Consider the following 19,165-nt stretch of genomic DNA (forward strand, 5'->3'; position numbering starts at 1 on the left):
AGTAACATAACCAATATTGCTGATCAGTAACGATCAAGCAAGCTCCCGGTAAGCTCTACAAGCGACTCTTATCACCCAAGCCTTCACCGAAGACTGCACGCTGACCTTCGACATGCTTTCTTTGTGTTCCAATTTGGAATTTACTAGCAAACATAATTAGAACTAACAAATAGCAAATGAAACCAATTCAAGTTACAAATAACAAATAAAATAAATAAAAATAAAAAAAATAAAAAAGAGCACTGAAAAATAAAATAAATAAAATAAATAAATAAAAAAAAAAATAAAACCAAAAAAAAGACAAATAAGACAAATAAAATAACATAATAAATCAAAATAATTATGCTGCCAAATTTTTCAATCGGCGTCCCACAGCTTTAACCCAAACCACCAGAACCTAAAAAGCCTAACGGGAATTTTAGCCTAAAAAAAATCGTATCGATTATTCGTGTGGATATATAACCCGTAGCCAAGTGGCTCTGTTGTCAGAAATTTATTCCTTCACGCTGCTGTCACTACCCCTAACAGCCGCCCAATAGGCCCACAATAACCCCTTCGCATCCCCCTATCATTACTCCACAAATGAGTGACGACTCGGCTGCCAATTCCAACAGTCTCCATGAGAAACCAAAACCACTAAAGGTATTTGGTCGTACCCACTATGCCTGTACTCGTTGTAAATTATCCAAAATCAAATGTTCAGGAGAGAAACCAGCATGTTCCAATTGCAAAAGCATTAGTAAACCAGAAGCCTGTGTATATCCAACAAAGGACCGGAAGATTGTCATTATGGAGAGTGACTTGAATCGTCTCCATGATCGAGTAGAGTCGCTAGAGAATATGCTTCGACAGCATCATGTCCTTCCACAAGAATCCATGCCTTTCCGTGAAGAAGCCTCTACCCATTACTTCCAGTATCAACCTCAACCTCAATCTCAACCTCAACTTCAACCCCAGCCTCAACAATTACCTCATCAGCCAACCCTCCTTTCACCAGGCTCTGCATCCATGGTGACGATCTCATCTGCTTCCACCACCGCAGACCAATTTCCCATTACCAATGTCAATTTTGAAGACTTCTACTCGCAATTGAATGTCGATAGTTACGAGTCTTTAAAGCTCGATCTACTAAAAGTATGTCAACAACTCTTGCCCGACAAACAGAGGGCTATGACGCTTGTTGATAAAATATACTCAACATACTCGTCAGAATTTTATCTTGTAGATATTGTGGAACTCCGTGATATCCTCGACAGAGCGTATACTGTATTGGCTCACCAACCGTATGATCCAGCAGTCCTGATATGTCAGCTCTCACTATGCTACCTATTCATCATATTTGCCTTTGGAGAACAACTCCTAGCCACCCACATCGTTTCCACATCGATCAAGGACTTTCCAGGCATGCAATACTACTTGCTAGCTGAACATCTCTTTCCATTAACGAGAGAAGGCGTAGACTTTAAGTTCATTCAAAGTGCATTACTCTTGGGATTCTATGCCGCTAATTTGAATCGTTACAGTACAGTGTATAATTACTTGGGAGTTGCCGCTAGATCAGCTGTAGCGTTGGGGTATCATCGTCAACCATTAAACAAGAAATCCGACCTCATTTTCTATGAAAAGGCTAAACAATTATGGTGGTCTGTATTTGTTATCGACACCACCTGGGCTACTAAGACTGTGCATTTCCAATTCACCGATACTGATGTAGACTTACCCACCGAGAATATGTCTCCGCTTGTGGGTAACCATAACTTTGATAACAATATCTTGGAAGTAAATGTTCATCTCACCAAGTACGTGGCCAAGTTTGTTCGACTCATCTATGGGCCCAATATGAGAACTTTCTCTATCAACTATATCAACACTCTGCAATTCAACCAGAAGCTTTTGCTTAAGAATATTGTGGCCAGTTCTCAAGACTTGATACGTAACTTTGAGGATTCGTTTTTGAATCCTCAGTTTGCCACTACCACTATTATAAATCCCACCACAGGAAGTCGGAATCTTGCTAACTTATTCTTACGATATCACCAACTCATTATCTTAATTACTAAACCATTACTTTCACTAATGGTGGATCCATCATCTTATTTGACGACATCTCCGATCATTGATAAGGAGAATCTTAAGGATGTAGAAGCTACTATGGCACGAGGGATTCTCACCTCTTGTGCTACGGTAGATATCATTAGTCATCTATTTGTCAATGAGAAGGTCTTCATCTTGGGATTCTGGGATTCTCAGCATTTGTTTCTGGCTCTAATACTACTTATCAGTATCTCCTGTATTGGCCATCAACCTCATCGTCTGGCTCATCAAGTTCAGTTCCGACAGGTTGATCAGGGAATTGCCTTACTTAAATTTATGGCTGAACGAGGTAATATCAATGCCGCCTCTTGTATGGATAAGTTGGTAGAGATCAATCGACTTTTGGTGACTACTCCAGAAGTTCAGTACTCATTGAACTTAGATGTTGATGTGAAGAAAGTATTGGATATTCCTAAACCACATGATAATTTGTATAACCCATTAAAGTCGTCACCATTGAATAAGACGTTCCAGTCCATAGGAGAGCTTGGACTGCTTGAGACTTACTTGCCTCGGAGTGAGTCATCGCCATATATGGAGACTGCACTCTTCAAAGTTGTTCATGAGATTCAGAGCTGGAATAGCTGAAAGACTACAATTAATTGTTTACAGAGTACTAGAGAAACATATCTTGTATCAAAGAGTCACAAGTACACTACTAGTAAGTACTATCACTACTCTATGTAACTACTCCCATCTGTACTATATAGCTGTAATTTAACATGTATTATAATAAACTCTATAATATACACTACCTCAACATCTGCTCATCAAAGTTAAAGTCTGCTGTGGGCAATTGCTGCTCTATCAATTCCATCCATGGCACTACAAAATCAAGCCCAATGTTCTTATCATTCATGAACCATTCTCCAGTAAGTCCAGGAACTGGACTAGCATTACCAGTGTTAGTATTGCTGGGAGTGATACTTTCGTTGGACACTGAGTAGGAGAATTGAGGGACAGTGGCCTGTGGTTGTGTTTGTGTTTGTGTCTGTGACTGGGACAGAGACTGGTACATGTTTGTGGCAGGATATGGTTGAGTATGGGGTTGAGGCTGAGGCTGAGGCTGAGTGTGTGGAGGTACAGGTACTACAAATGGCTGACTCATGGGCTGACTCATGGGTTGACTCACAGATTCTACCTGTCTCTCTGGATGAGTATCTGTCTCAGTCTCAGACTCCGACTGCTCCTCTTCCTCCTCTGCATCCTCTGCATCTTCTGCCTCTACCTCTGCCCCTGCCTCTCTTCCCATAGGATCATACTCAATGTTCACCTCCTGTAGGTTCTTGGCCTTTGTCTTCATCTCCGAACACAAGTACATAAGCACTGTTGAGTATCTTGTACACAAGTGTAACTCATCCGGTGAACAGTCACGTAACGTAATGGCTGCTCGTTGAATACTGTGAATGATCTCATCCACACTGATCAAACTGAGCGATAAGATAGTGGCATCAAACGTATCGGCCAATGTCATGTTCTTAGTACCATTCTTATGGGCTGTGATAGTCAAGTAACACTTAACGATAAATGCCACTGCTCTAACCATACGCGTCAACCATCGGACAGGCATAAACCGTAACATCTTCAACCGATGTACACGATGAGCCGACAGTAACATCTCATTGGCTGACTTGAATGCTTGCTCAATGTATTTGGCTGATTTAGAGATCTCATCCAACTTAAGGGTGACTTTCCCTTTACGATTCCTTTTCTGTTCATTAAGTGAACGAGGCGAAGGAGACAATGCTAACGAATAGATGTAAAGCTTGACGTAATTGAATTCAAACAAGAACAGTTCCCTCTCAATACTATCAGCAATCTCTCGACTGATCTTAGACTGGGGATTTAGCCAATGTGCCTGAAGATTAGATACATTCCGAAGAAGTTTATGACTAGAAGGTACAAGGTAATGGTTATACTTACGACCCCAATTATTGATGAGGGGACTAATCAAATTCAAAACAGATAAGTTCTGACGTTGAGTTAATGATCCCAATTGGGCTCTGTACCCATAGAGAGACTCATGGCCAATAGAAATGATCTGAAGTAATTCTACTTGTGCCTTTTGTGATAGTGTGAATCGCAACGTTGAATCCGTCGAGAGTCTCTTCAATTCCTCTTCATTCAAGTTCAAGATCCGATCCTCCATATCCTCTGACTTGGCCAATGCTTCTTCAGAGATATCGTCTTCATCCAAGTCCACCTCCGAGAGGGAATGACCCAACATAGACCGTCTACTGATGTTCATTACGGAATTGATCTCGGCGATGTGAGTGGCTAGAAATGTCCGAGAACTGATCTCCATAAACCCCATATCCTGAGCTAGACGAACAGCTGACCCAATCAACATCCAGGCCATTCGGTAACTGCGTCGCATGGCTCCTAAACCGGCCAAATTACTAACATCTCCCGACTTATTGTTATTGTTGGTATTATTACTAACGTTACTATTACCACCATTACCACCATTACCATTGTTACTGTTATTACTCAACCCTCCTAATTCATCATTCCCATCATCTGCCTTATTGGCATAGTCAGACCAACGCCAATGAATAGCTCGAGGGTTCCATTCCGTAAACAACAAGAATGCAAATACCGTCCCTATGGATCTAGTACTGGCTTCTGCCCACACAGTCTGAGAGATCAACCGTTGAACATATAACCATAATCGATCATGGACTTCAATATTCCGAGGTACTCCCCCCGCTGTAGTACCTGCATTGTTTTCAAACGGATGATACCGAGATGAAATAGTGAGAATAGCACAGAGTAAAATAGGGTAACCTGAAAGTACTTTAGATGAATGAAGAAATGTCGGTAAATGCGGGAAGAATGGGTGCATAGTGGAGAAGAATAGCTGGATGAGTCGTTCAGCTTCATCCTCTGTTAATATCCCATTGTCTCCACCAATATATTCAATATTGGATAATTTATTAGACCCCCTGGGACGGACAATGTATGCGTTTTCTGCAGCGGGCATAGTCATACGCTGGGATAAATTAGGGCGTATGTACTGTGGTACTGATGACTGGGAGCTGGTGGTCGTTTGAGGAGCTGACAGACTGAATTCAGTAGACTGTAAGCCTGAATTAGTATGTGTTCCACTACTGACATGAGCTACTGGCGATACCCCAGACTTATCGTCAGGTGTAGCCACTCCAGTCACATCGTCGGAGGAGCCTCGAGAATGCGCTGAAGCTTCTAACTGTGCATGTTTAACTCGAGCATCAATATTATCTCTTTCATCAGCCTTGGCAATGGTCCCAGCTGCATTGGCAAGGAATACAAGTGCACCTTCCATAGTGGAAAAATGGTCGTTGTTGCTCTTGTTGGCATTGGAAGGGAAGTCATCTTGGGGAGGGGGGTTTTGCGGTTGTTGTTGGTGGTGATTCTGATGATTCTGTTGATGTTGATTTTGGTGGTTTTGGTGATGGTGGTGGTGATGTTTCTGGGTCTGTCTCACGTCAGAAAGAGGAACTGGTGGTGGTCGAACAGTTTGGCTGAGCATATCACCCACTGGAGGTAATCGAGGTATAGGTTTGGGCTGAACAGGCACTTGAACATGAACTTCTGGCTCTGTATCTGCCCCCTCTGATCCACTAAACTCTCCCTCGTCGACTTTTCTCTTCTTCCTCCCTGTAGAAACATTACCCAGTCCTCCTCTTTTAGACTCTACAAATACACACTCTTTCCGTTCCCTAAGGCATCGAGCACACTTACCTTCTCGAGGGTTATCCACAGGACCCAAATCACATTTAACTTTCCGTAATCGACAATTTAAGCAGGCTCGGTAATTACGTTTATACTTCTGATTACCTCCAGCTAGAGGAGGTGATTCAGGACCTACAGATGGAGGTGAGACACTGCTCAAGTGGTGGTAATTGGAAGAACTATTAGCCGCACCATTAGCATTTGTAGCAGTAGTACTACTATTGGCAGAGGCATTATCGTCGTAGAGGGAATGAGCCTCAGTGGGTAGTGACGACATGAGTCAGTAATTAGCTAACAAGTGGATTTTAAGATTTGAAAATTTGGCAATTAATTTGCAGCTAGGTCTATGAGTTACTGACACACCGTGAACTACTGTATAATACAGTACACTTAGCACAATATGGATAGTTAGTGTAGAAGAGGTTTGGGTATAACACGGCTAAATTTTTTTTCCCGTCGATAGCCGGACGATGAGGAATTTGAGGGAGAATTAGGAATTAGTGAGTTAGTGAGAATTAGTGAGTTAGTGAGAATTAGTGAGAGTTAGTGAGAGTTAGTGAGAGTTAGTGAGAATTAGTGAGAATTAGTGAGACTCAGTAGTAGTTTAGTTAGTAGTGAGAGTGACTACGAACAATTGTGAGTATACTGGACTAGTAGAATGCGTATGTGGTAGACTAAGTTACTACAGTAGTGATACAGTAGTGAAACAGTAGTGATAAGTGCGTAGTATGCTGAGCGTGAATCTCACAGTAATACAGAGGCACAGTGAGATCTACAGGATATTTATGCTGATTCAGATGTACCCTAACAATCCCTCGGGCTTATCAAACAGACAATCCTTAAACAATATTATGAATTATATTATGTAGCATAGTCGGTCTAAATCAAGAACAATTTACAAGTAAATGTAGAACAGATTAAAAAAAGATTCAATTACTAATCATACAGTAGTTGGATATGTAGTGCTAGTACTATATAATTAATATGTGTATTGGGTCAGTTAGATACTGTTACTACTACAATTGATTCATCTATATCAATTAATTTATCAATTAATAAAACAGTTTCATATTTACTCTACTTACATTCTTCTTATATACTAACGCTTTGTAAGCTGTAATTTCTTAACTTGATCCTCCAAAGTTTTCATCTTACTTTGTAATTCTTCCAAATCTTGATTTAATCTATTTCTTTCATTAACAATATTGGTTTCCCATTGTCTAAATCTTTGTTCTTCTGCTTTAACTTGTTCAGTAAAGAATTTCTTTAAAGCATCTTCTTCTTCTTTAAATTTAGGATTATGTAATCGTCTAGGTTTCTTATTAATATTACTAGGTTTCTTAATAATTTCACCATTTTCATTAGTAATTTCATCTTTATCCTTTAATTCTCCATTAGCTTCTCCTTCTCCATTAACTTCATCACCATTTGATGAACCTCCTAATTTAATTGATCTAAAAGATTCAAAATGAATTTCATTAGTTGATAAAATTAAATCTAACATATTTGTTCTTAATAATAAACTTCTTAATTTTTTAAAATCACAATGTTGATCATTTTCAACTTCAACAATTCCCCAAGGATATTTTCTACCTTTAATTAATTGACCATCAACTTCATATTTATCTTCAGAACCAATAATTGCAAATGGCATAGATTCAATTAATTGTTTTGCATGTTCAGCAGCAGCTGGATCATCTAATTCTAATGGAGGAGTATAAATATTAATATCTTGAGCTTCAATAATATCTCTTATTCTTGATTTAAAAATTGCTAATTCTTTTGGAGATAAAGTATCTGATTTTGAAATTACCGGAATTAAATTAACTCTTGTCAGTAATCTTTTCATAATTTCAATATCTAAAGGTTTTAAAGAATGACCAGTTGGTCTAATAAAGTAAAGACATGCATGAACTCTTAAATCTTTCTTTTCAACTCTTAAAGGTTGTTGTTCTTGTTTCATATAAGCTTCATGTTGATCATCAATAAAATCAATAATTGGAGTCCAACTATCATGATTATTAACATTATTACCAAATCCTGGTGTATCAATAATATTTAATCTAATTTTAAAATTTTTTTCTTCTAATATAGCTCTAACAATATCAATATCAACAGTTTGATGAGCTCCTGAAAATTTATTATGTCTTGATTGTGGTTCAACATAAGGTTTTAATGATGATTCAAATAATGTATTAATAAATGTCGTTTTACCTAATCCACTTTCTCCACATACCATAATAGTAAATGTAGCTCCTTGTTGAGACACAATCTTAAGTCTCTGATTGGGCAAATTGGCGATTCCTACTGGTTCAGGCATTATTGTTAATTTACTCTAATTATGTTTACTGTCAATGGTTACTGGTTACACTGATAAGTATCAACAAAAATGCTGATTCACACCATGCCAGTTTCAGACGAAAATTTTTGAGGACGCGTTGTTTTTTTCGGGGAGGAAGGCCCGTGCCGCAGTACTTAGTAATAATTTAGACGAATTGAGTAATAGAGTAATAGATAATGATAAAAATGTAATAAAAACAGTAGTATAAATAAAAATAGAATAGTAGAATAATCAAAGGTAACAATATATAGAAATACTATGAAGACTGGTTGATAATAACAACATTTAATAAGTAATAAGTAGGTAGTAAAAATAATAATAATAAGGTAAGAATAACAACTAAGAAGTAACCAAAGAATAATATACAATCACTTAAAAATGTTGACTCTAACTCTTTCAGTACTTACTCAGGATTACCTCCTCATTTCATTCAATTCAGTTTAATTTAATTCAATTCAATTCAATTTAATTTATTTATTTAATTTAGTTAGTTTAGATAATTCAGATTCTTCTTCTCTTTTGTTTATTTTCTTTTCTTTATTGTTATATTTAAGATTCTTCTTCTGGCTTAACTTCTGATGGTGGTTGTTGACTAACTTCATCACTAGCAGCTGGTGCTTCAGATAAATCAGTCCATAAAGTTAAGTTATCTCTTAATAATTGCATAATTAAAGTAGAATCTTTATAAGAATCTTCACTTAAAGTTTCTAAATCAGCAACGGCATCATCAAATGCTTGCTTAGCTAAATGGCAAGCTCTATCTGGGGAATTTAAAATTTCATAATAGAATACTGAGAAATTTAATGCTAACCCTAATCTAATTGGGTGAGTTGGTGGTAATTCAGTAACTGCAACATCAGAAGCAGATTTATAAGCTTCTAATGATAAATCAGCAGCTTCTTTACGTTTTTCAGAAACAGCAAATTCTGCTAAATATCTATGATAATCTCCCTTCATCTTATAATAAAATACTTTAGATTCTCCAGTTTGAGCAGATGAAATTAAATGATCAGTTAATACACTTAAAATATCTTCACAAATTTTAGATAATTCAGCTTCAATCTTGGAACGATAATCTCTAATTAATGAAACTTGATTTTCATTACCTTTAGCTTCTTCTTTTTGTTCAATTGATGAAACAATTCTCCATGAAGCACGACGAGCTCCAATTACATTCTTATAAGCAACTGATAATAAATTACGTTCTTCAACTGATAATTCTTGTCCAGATGAAGCAACAGCTTTCATATTTTCAACCATTTCTTCGTATCTTTCAGCTTGTTCAGCTAATTTAGCAAGGTAAACGGAATCTTCTCTTGAGGCAGGCATTGTTTAATAGTATTTTTCTGAGTTATTATTATGAACTTTATTGTTATTCTTTGATAATAAAAAATTTATAAATGTGTAAAAGGGGTACAGTTGTTTGATACAAAATTTGAACAATGATATATGAGATGATGAAAAATAATATAAATGATTATATGAATTGTAACTTAATGTAAATAACAAAAATTAACAAAAATACAATACGATAAACTAAAAATTTTAAGTTAGTAATTACAATCTTTAAAAATTATTAAACAGATCAATTAAATGAATGATGAATTGGTAATAACTTTAAATTATCAACTAATTTAGAATGAATCTAACTGATTCTAATTCAAATCACGATATCAATTAGATTCTATCGAAATTCCCCATACATATTTGATATAAAATGTAAAGGGTAAACAATAATTAAAGTGCGATTTAAATCCATCAAATAAACCATTAATCAACTAATTTTATGATATCAAAACATAGGTATAGCAACCACAAACATACTTCTATAGATATTCACTTAAACGATAAAAGACTCGACCTTAAAATGTAAAGAAAAGGAATTGAATTTAAGAAAAGAAAATTATTTAAAGGAGAGAGAACGAAAGTTTTGACTGCCTGATCGCCGACTAACTTGAGTGAATGACAGTGAGTGAGGTAAATCAATGAATGAACAAAATTTAGTGAGGACTTCGAAAAAACTCACACTAAATTGTCACTCTCACCGCATATCCAACCTACCACCCACCTTTCGCCCATATTTTGGGCAACAAACAAAAATGTCGAAAAAATGGTATGCAAACCCCCACACATCAATAGTTAATTCCTTGAAAGGCGAGGGATTTTTTGCAGTACTAATAACCCCGACACAAAATAAAAAAACAAAAAGCTGGCCATTCTTGATTTGTCTAAAAGAAACAAAGACAAATTGTCCGAGTGAGACTGACAAAATCCAAAAAAGGAAATGACGAAAATGGGAAAAAAATAAGACAAAAAAGGAAAGGGAGTGCGTCCACCTTAAAGGATAAGTAGAAAAGCAAAACAGTGAAGATGGCATCCAGCGGCACTGCTATAGATGGATCAAAACACGAGAATCCATCGATATTGTGAATATAAAGTAAGAAGAGATTCCAAAGAATATTGTAGAAGAAGTTTAGAGTTGTAGAAATGGTATAGAAATACCAATTGGTCTTTTCTTTCATCGCGTGGGTGAAGCTATAATAATGTAGTAGATCTGGAAGCAATGTTGTGATTCTTGATGATGATGATCTGAGAATAGTTGTAGATTTATTAACAGTCACAGACATTAAGTGTAGATAAGTATGTTGATTTCGTTGGTTGTTTAATTATATGGTTGTGCGGATTTATAGTTGATTATTTGATGGATTAAATCAGGGATTAATGTCATATCTTGTTGAGTTAAAGGGGCAATCACTGATGATAATTAATTAGTATGAGTAGATCTTCTACAAGAATATGTTAATCCATTTTTCATAGATTCATGTTAACCATGCATTACACATTCAATATCAATTAGATCAAATAAGATCAGATCCGTCAACACTAATTTGTTTGAATCAGTTGACTCCTTCAATTGTTCAATTCTATCTCATCAATCAATCATTCAACAAAGTCAATTCATCATTCAATTGTCATAATCTGTTTCTTACATAGATAACATACATTTTTCTGATTGATTATATCTTGATACTTTTCTAAAAAGTTGGTTAGGGTGTAGTGGTATATAAATAGTCGTAAATAGTTAGTGCTTCCATATAAATTTTTTAAACTGTTTTGCTGTTTTTTGGGGGTCGTGCCCTGCAGTTCAAAATGCGTACTTACATACCAGTTTGCGGGTCACTCACTGGCTTGGGCAACCTGTAAAAAATGAGGGGTGAATCAATTACAGGTTGGATCCTTCGAGTTTATTACTACATATGTACTACGTATGTCTCATTCATATGCTAAGTATTATTATGTAGACTAAAAATAAATCTAATTCTTTGATGAGATGTAAAATTTTCAATCCAGTTGTGGAAGAAAATAACTCTTTTGGGGTAGTGCTTAAAGGTGCTATCGTCTCACGACCGATAACTTATTGTAATTACATTACGTAGTTGGATCTTATGATTATTAATATGAAATTGTGAAGATCAACAAACCGCCAAACCGCCTTTGCTGCAACATATTGAACATAGATTGTAATAAGCCAAATTAAGCTGCAAAACCGATGATGAAATCATTTGTATTTATATTTATATTTTGTGCAAGTGAGTATTTCTTGCCTGTTTGGGATGATTCTATACTACAAATGGAAATCAATGATTTATAGATCAAGTGTTCAATAAATTATAGATGCCAATTTTATTCGAATAGTAACTATTAAAAGCTCTAAATAATGTACAAAATTCAAGGTTTATATATATATGCTATTTAATCTAATTGCATGGTTTCAACCGATTTATCTTTATTTAATTTAAATGGATAGCATTCTTTAACCTTAATACCAAATCTCTTATCTTGAAGTAATTGACCAATTTGATTTATAGATTCAACATAAGCTCCCTTTAATTGATATTGAGAATGAACCCAACTTGGAGAACTAGATTTAGATCCTCCAGTTAATCTAATGATTTCTCCATTAGATACATTATTGATAATAACTGTAGTAGATTCTCTAACATTTGGAACTGATTTTCCATGTTTATTTAATAATGACTTTAATTTCAATGATGATATACCTAATTGTGGTAATGGAATTTCCATACCTGGTAATACTGGTTTATTTAAATCAATACCATGTTTACCAGTTGGATTAGAACTAATTAAAATTTGTTCTAAAGGAATAAATTTAGTTAATTGAATTGGTCTTGATTTAATTAAATGTCTATTATTTAATTCACTTAAACCTAATTTAAAAGTTTTTAAATCTTGCTTAATATTTTCAACTTGTTCTGGTATATCTTTATCTAAGTTAATTGGGAAATGATTGGAAGTATATGATAATTTAAATGGATATACAGAGAAATTCTTATCAATTTCAGTTAATAATTTTCTTGAAGTTCTTAATTTTAATTGATGATTAATTGCAAAATCTCTGATATGTATAGTACTTTTACTATTAAATTCTTGTCTATTATTTTTACCACTAAATTGATCAATTTCTTCTAAAGTTATTAAACCAACTTCATTAAAATCAGCAATTGAAGACATTCTAATATCAATTTGATAAACTTCTCCTGGTAATACAATAAATTCATCAGTTGGAATAGCAGTAGAATTATTAGTACTAGTTGGTTTAACTTTATTATCAGCTAAAATTAATTCTTGACTTGTTGGAGCCTTTTTTAATAATCTTTCTTCTTGATGAGATTCATCCCAAACAACACCCTTAAAATCACGTTCAGCAACGATACCTTCTGATTGACCTGCTAAAAATCTTCTTACTCTTCTAACTTTTGATCCAGGTAATACAATACATGAATATGATTCAGCAATAGAATCAACAATATTTCTAATAGTTGAACCATGAATACCACCTTCGTTTTTAATTTGTTCAGGTAATTTTTCTGGAGTTAATGCTAAACCTAATAATCCAACTAAAGTTTCAGTAGCAATATGACTAGCACAAATTGCATCAGCTTTACTACCTAATAATGGACCTTCAGGTTTAATTTCATTATTAATTTCAATACCTGGTGGATAAATAACTAAAGTATGACTAACTTGAGAAGTATATCCATCGATTTGAACACCTAAAGAAATAGTAACAATATCACCAGCAGTGAAAAAGAACAGACCTTCATCATCTAATTCTGGTGAAAATCCATTAGCTAATTCATTAACTTCAATAGTAGTAGGTGAAGCAATCCCCTTTTCTCTTACTTGATTAGTATATACCTTAGATAATAAATTAATTAAAAATGAATCTCCTAATATACATAATTCTTGAACACTTATTGGTTGTCCATTACTACTTGCTAAATGATATGATTCATTAATTAATGAAATAATATATTTTAATCCTGTTTGAACAATCTGTCCTCCGGTTCTATATTTGTCCAACACACTTTCATTGAGTACGTTCTTTTCTTTCAACAACACATCAGCGTCCTCTTGACGAACTGCTAATTCCATTCTTGAATGTGGTAACAATGTTCTATATAATATTGAATTATAGTACCTCTGCTAGTACTTTAAAGCATTGAAATTTTTTTTTTCAGATCCACTCATCTCATTCTCTCTGCAGGTCTTGTCTTTGCGCTACCATGTATGTTTGATTGTCATAGAATTTTGTTCTTATCACAGAAAACGTTCATTATTGTCATTCGATCTTAGTAGTTGTAGTAGAGATGTGATGGTTTTACATTGTTGGTAATTACTTTATTTAAATGCACATTAGGTATTTAGGACGAGTGCTTTAGTCGTACTAAGGGTTCAAAAAAAATTCAAAAAAAAAAAGAATGGCGACAACTGCAGGATTCGAACCTGCGCGGGCAAAGCCCAAAAGATTTCTAATCTTTCTCCTTAACCACTCGGACAAGTTGCCTTTTCTTAGAAAAATAATTCGAAAGTGCTTTTATGAAGGCTCTACATTTATTTTTGAAAATTTGCCAATTGAGCCCGAAATTAATGGTTTTTTGATGTTTTGAAAGGATTTCTATGATTATTGGTTCTTGGCTTTGATTTAAAGCTAATTAGAGATGTGTTGAATTTCTGGTTGTGAAGTTATCTCTGTATTTATTAAAAACATGCCAGTGAACTTTTGTATCCCACAACGTCCTCATACTACTTTCTGTGAATTTTACATAATCTCTAGTAGTTCTTATTACAATGCTAATCCATTTCAGTATTAAAATTAAAAAGAGTCTGCATTTTATTTTCATAAATTGTTTGTGCAAAATGCATGTAAACCTTTGGTGTTATACCTGCCGTGTATTTATGATTAAGGCTATGCCAAGCTTCGATATTACTACTCTACTTTATGCTTAGTTTGTATTCTATTCAAATATAGACTTTGAAATAGTTGAATGTAAAATTTGCACTTTCATAGCACCATGTTTCTAACTTTAATCTGAATTAACTGCAAAACTTTTACAAAATTTGCAATATTTGAATAATCATTCCCACACCTGGACACACAACACATATAAACCATGTTCAAGTAATACCTTTTGATATATCTACTGTACATCTACGTCGACTAAACAGTTACAATGATTACTAAATTTGTTAATGGTACTGATGGCCTTTTGAAATACTTCTAGTTAAGACAACTGGTCGCGCTCGATATGCAACACCAAATCTGTGCGTATAAAAAATTCCCCTAGATTGCTCTATCAAAGACTGCCCTACTTATTTACCTGAATAGTATCTACAATGTCAAGCACATGGGAACAGAAGAAATTCACACTTGCAGCACGGGGCAAAGGAAGTTATCTCATCACAGACGAAGTTTTATCACATCTTCCCCAAATTAAGAACTATGAAGTTGGCGTTTTACATTTATTCTTACAACATACTAGTGCTGCGATCTCACTTAATGAGAATTGCGATCCTGATGTTAGGGTTGATATGACCAATTCACTTGATAAAGTGGCACCAGAAGGTGATGATTATATACATGCCGATGAAGGACCTGATGATATGCCTGGCCATGTAAAGAGTACTGTTGTTGGTGTTAGTTTAAGTATACCTATAACTAATGGTAGATTGGCTACGGGAACATGGCAAGGAATATATTTATTAGAATTTAGAACCTATAAACATGCTAGAAGATTAGTTGCTACTATAAATGGATTAAAGAAGGAATGAAATTGAATTGAAAAGTATGGTTTCTAATTATCATAGGATTCTAATTATCATAGATTTCAATACTATAATTCCTTAAGGCTGCCTTCTTTTGAGCTTCCAATTTATCTAATGTTTGGTTATATTCAATTAACTTTTTAGTAACTTCATCATTTAATAAGTTCCACCATCCATTATGTCTAGGACATTTCTTCCTATCTTGAATACAAAGTAATTCATTATATAATACATCATCTGATTCTTCATTTATTTTTTGCTCTATAGTCGTTTTAAGTTTATTGAATTGATCTTCATTTGTCAATATTTCATCTATTATGGACTTCTCTGTAGATATTTTATCCAACAGTTTATCATGAAAACATATGTCTAGTTTTTTACTTTTAGATGATTTTTTCTTCTTACCTGAAGTTGATGTAGTATCTTCAGTCTTAACTTCAGGATAAATTGCTCGTAAAAGTTTATCGTTAAGTGATTTATTCTTTTCTTTAATCTCTAACAAGTATGCTTCTCTTTTTTCAAATTTCTCTATGAGTTGTTTAATTTTAAGAAATCTTCGCTTTATAGAATTAAGTTCTTGCTTAGTTTCTGTAGGAAATTTATCTATATTAGCTCCATTAGTTTCATTATACTCTTTCACTATATCTAATTCAGGAAATTGCGAACCCAAATTAATTAATACTTCATAATTATAACCTGAATGATCCATAATGGTTTTAATCTTATTTGAAGCTAAGTCATGATCAGTGATTGGCTTCTTATCCACTAATAGTTCTTTCATAAATAATTTTCCATGTTCATCAGAACAATATTTAGAATCATTCCGAATAGGATCTTTACACCATGAAACTCGACACTTTCTCTTCCATAATGTGACACCAGTATTTTGCCAATCACAGAATTTACAAAAGAATTTAGCAATTAAATTAGAATTCTCTTGTTTTAATTTCATACATTTGAAATGAAACCATTCTTCACATCCATCACATTGAACCATCATCTCTCCATTATCAGGTTTACGACATATACAAAACAATTCTTCGGAATTTAAATCAAACTTGGCAGCATTCTTAAACTTCTTATACTGTTTCGCTATCTCTTCTACTGATTCTTCTTCTACATCATTTCCATTCTTATCTTCTGGTGTTATACTATATGCTAATCGAGTTTGAGTTTGAGTTTGAGTTTGTGGTTGATCCTCTATTTTCACTTTCTTATTATTAACTTGTCCACTAGAAATCGGTGGAGTTGACTTTCTCTTCTTTACCCCCAACGACTCCGCCTCCACTGAATTTACTTTATTCATATTTTATATATTCTCTCCTTTCACTACTGACTAATAGTCTACAAAAATGTTGGCGATATCTCCATAATACTCTAAATATTTTTTTGTTCGCGTACTCTTCGGGGTATGAATAATTTATAGATTTTATTGATAAAGATAATAAGTACAAATAGATAATGTACAGTAACCATTATGAATGAGACAGTAGTTCAGGTGAATGACGTATGTCCCATATGTTCTCGATCAATACCTCAAAGATTATTGGAAAGACACGTGAACTCATGCTTAGACAATCAAGAAACTACTATAGTGGAGGACTCCGAAGCATCTCCCGATTCAACTCTTGACGTAGAAATTATAGAAGAAAATAAGAAAAGACCAGTAGAAAATGCATTTTCGGTGTTAGGATTGAAAGCTGACTATTCCAGTACTAAAAAGAAAAAACTTGAAAAACTTCAAAAGACTAAGCCTACGTTAACAAGAATATTGATAGAAGAGAGGAAGATCCAGTCTCAACAGAAGAAGAAATTAAAGAATGAGTCATCTGAAGAGCCCTCATTAGAGGAATTGGTTAAGGTGATACCCTTATCAACTCTGGAAGATGTCAAACAAGAAGAAGATACTGTAAAATCACCAGTAGCCGAAGAATCAATTTCTGTCTCTACTACTACTACTACTCAACCACCATCATCACCACCACCTCCAAGACAATCTAGTTATCTCACAAAGGCACAAGAAACAGCCAAACTTAAACGAGAAGCTAGTATACCATTAGCTCAGAGACTACGACCTAAATCATTAGATGATTTCTTTGGTCAAGAGAAGTTATTAGGTAAGAACGGATTATTAAGAAATATTATTAAAGCAGACACTATACCTTCTTTTTTACTTTGGGGGTCACCGGGAGTAGGGAAGACATCCTTAGCTCGAATCATTGCTCATGAAACTAGTTGTAAATTTATAGAATTATCAGGAGCTGATGCTAATGCTAAGAAACTTAAAGAAGCATTTCAACAAGCAGAAAATGAAAGAAATTTAACTGGTCGGAAAACTATCTTATTCTTAGATGAAATACATCGATTTAATAAAGCTGTACAAGATTTATTATTACCAGTCATTGAAAAAGGGGTAGTAACAGTAATTGGTGCGACTACGGAAAATCCATCATTTATTTTAAACAATGCTTTATTATCTAGAATGCATACTTTTGTAATGGATCCTTTAACATCAGATGACATTATTAAAGTTCTTGAAAGAGCGTTATATCAAATCAATAGACTAAGAAAGTTACTATATGATTTACATTTTATTTCCCTTAAGAGAGATGCCTTTGAATATATTGCTGAATTAGCCATGGGAGATTCAAGAGTGGCTTTAAACATTCTTGAATCTGTAAATGCATATTTATCTACCGATAATTTTTCTATTAATAATAAACAAAGAGTTGGTGTTATAAATATATCGGGTGATTTATTAAAACCACTATTAAAGACTAGAAATTTTCATAATATGTATGATAAACATGGAGAATCTCATTATGATACTATTAGTGCATTTCATAAATCTGTTCGAGGTTCAAATGCTGATGCTGCTATGTTTTATCTTGTAAAGATGCTTAGTGGAGGTGAAGATCCTATGTTTATAGTTCGTAGAATGATTGTAATGGCAAGTGAAGATATTGGTTTAAGAGATAGTTCATGTTTACCATTTGCAATTGCTGCAAAGGAAGCTATAGAGTTTGTGGGAATGCCCGAAGGAGAAATCATATTAGCTCATTGTGCTATGAAGATGGCTAGAGCTCCTAAATCAACTAAATCATACAGAGCATTAAGATCTGCTCAACAATTAATAAGAGAAAATCCTGATATAACAAAACTACCTATCCCATTACATATTCGAAATGCTCCTACTAATTTAATGAAGGAATTAGGATATGGTAAATCATACAAATATAATCCTCAATTTAAGAATGGAGTAGTCAAACAATCATATTTTCCTAAAGATATGGAAGAACCCAAATTCTTAGAGCCTACTCATTTAGGTACTGAAGTAGATCATGAAGCACCCGAGCAAGCTCATTTTGCAGCTGAAAATCAAGTCAAGGAGTATAAATCGTTTAAGAAGATAAAGAGGAAATTACTACGAGAAAGTTACCTAAAGGCTCTTAAAAGGAAACAGGAGGCTGCTATTGCAAATATTTATACTAAAAATGGAGCTACTGATACTACCTCATCTCCAGGTTATACATACGACGAATTTCTCAGTAAAGAAGATCAACCAGAGTATTTTGATGGAGAAGAAAAAGACGAGTATTCCGATGATCCTGAAAGCACTAATAATTTTGAAAAGTCCTATGATGAATTTCTAGACCCAGACTCTCAACCAGACTATTATGTAAATGATAAAACAGAAAATGATGACCCTGATGGAGGGTTATTGTTTTTAGACTAAGACGTTACTGTGTCGTGGCTCTGCCCCATACTTTTTTTTTGCTGCCATATTGCCCAATGCGGAAGCGCGCCAATTATATAAAGACTGGGAACTCCGTAATATAATTTTAATTAACGAAGATTAAAGTAAAGACATATAAGATAAGCCCATTG

General features: G+C 34.4%; 8 protein-coding genes and 1 non-coding gene across 9 annotated transcripts; 3 read left to right on the forward strand and 6 right to left on the reverse strand. All coding sequences in view use genetic code 12, as the record gives it.

Moving 5' to 3' along the window:
• Positions 1 to 1,064: 1,064 nt before the first annotated feature.
• RJT21DRAFT_121144 (fungal specific transcription factor domain-containing protein) lies at positions 1,065 to 2,845 on the forward strand. Its single transcript, XM_064881990.1, has one exon. It carries the CDS (start codon positions 1,171 to 1,173, stop codon positions 2,680 to 2,682), a length of 1,512 nt encoding a protein of 503 aa, XP_064737844.1. The 5' UTR covers positions 1,065 to 1,170; the 3' UTR covers positions 2,683 to 2,845.
• Positions 2,846 to 8,128, reverse strand: RJT21DRAFT_114674 (Septin-domain-containing protein; the record flags this gene model as incomplete). The annotated part of the gene is made up of 2 exons (XM_064880265.1): positions 2,846 to 5,940; positions 6,913 to 8,128. The coding sequence occupies 2 exons, from the start codon at positions 8,126 to 8,128 to the stop codon at positions 2,846 to 2,848; spliced, it is 4,311 nt and encodes a 1,436-aa protein (XP_064737845.1).
• A 570-nt stretch (positions 8,129 to 8,698) lies between these two features.
• Positions 8,699 to 9,478, reverse strand: BMH1 (14-3-3 family protein; the record flags this gene model as incomplete). Its single annotated transcript, XM_064884968.1, has 1 exon — positions 8,699 to 9,478. One exon carries the CDS (start codon positions 9,476 to 9,478, stop codon positions 8,699 to 8,701), a length of 780 nt encoding a protein of 259 aa, XP_064737846.1.
• Positions 9,479 to 10,377: 899 nt separating this feature from the next.
• RJT21DRAFT_114676 (uncharacterized protein) lies at positions 10,378 to 10,776 on the reverse strand (the record flags this gene model as incomplete). The annotated part of the gene is made up of 1 exon (XM_064880266.1): positions 10,378 to 10,776. One exon carries the CDS (start codon positions 10,774 to 10,776, stop codon positions 10,378 to 10,380), a length of 399 nt encoding a protein of 132 aa, XP_064737847.1.
• A 645-nt stretch (positions 10,777 to 11,421) lies between these two features.
• ARX1 (putative hydrolase) lies at positions 11,422 to 13,639 on the reverse strand. Its single transcript, XM_064883375.1, has one exon. The coding sequence runs from the start codon at positions 13,604 to 13,606 to the stop codon at positions 11,903 to 11,905; it is 1,704 nt and encodes a 567-aa protein (XP_064737848.1). The 5' UTR covers positions 13,607 to 13,639; the 3' UTR covers positions 11,422 to 11,902.
• Positions 13,640 to 13,936: 297 nt separating this feature from the next.
• Positions 13,937 to 14,018, reverse strand: RJT21DRAFT_t104. The gene has a single exon. It is a non-coding gene; the product is annotated as a tRNA-Ser (tRNA).
• Positions 14,019 to 14,848: 830 nt separating this feature from the next.
• RJT21DRAFT_86196 (uncharacterized protein) lies at positions 14,849 to 15,283 on the forward strand (the record flags this gene model as incomplete). Its single annotated transcript, XM_064885463.1, has 1 exon — positions 14,849 to 15,283. One exon carries the CDS (start codon positions 14,849 to 14,851, stop codon positions 15,281 to 15,283), a length of 435 nt encoding a protein of 144 aa, XP_064737849.1.
• Positions 15,284 to 15,323: 40 nt separating this feature from the next.
• On the reverse strand, positions 15,324 to 16,583 carry SPP1 (Spp1p; the record flags this gene model as incomplete). The annotated part of the gene is made up of 1 exon (XM_064880267.1): positions 15,324 to 16,583. The coding sequence occupies one exon, from the start codon at positions 16,581 to 16,583 to the stop codon at positions 15,324 to 15,326; it is 1,260 nt and encodes a 419-aa protein (XP_064737850.1).
• RJT21DRAFT_121153 (ssDNA-dependent ATPase) lies at positions 16,510 to 19,147 on the forward strand. The gene has a single exon (XM_064881992.1). The coding sequence runs from the start codon at positions 16,755 to 16,757 to the stop codon at positions 19,011 to 19,013; it is 2,259 nt and encodes a 752-aa protein (XP_064737851.1). The 5' UTR covers positions 16,510 to 16,754; the 3' UTR covers positions 19,014 to 19,147.
• The last annotated feature ends 18 nt before the right edge of the window (positions 19,148 to 19,165 follow it).

This window comes from Scheffersomyces amazonensis (assembly GCF_036850825.1).
Source record: "Scheffersomyces amazonensis strain UFMG-HMD-26.3 chromosome Unknown RJT21scaffold_4, whole genome shotgun sequence".
Taxonomy (NCBI): domain Eukaryota; kingdom Fungi; phylum Ascomycota; class Pichiomycetes; order Serinales; family Debaryomycetaceae; genus Scheffersomyces; species Scheffersomyces amazonensis.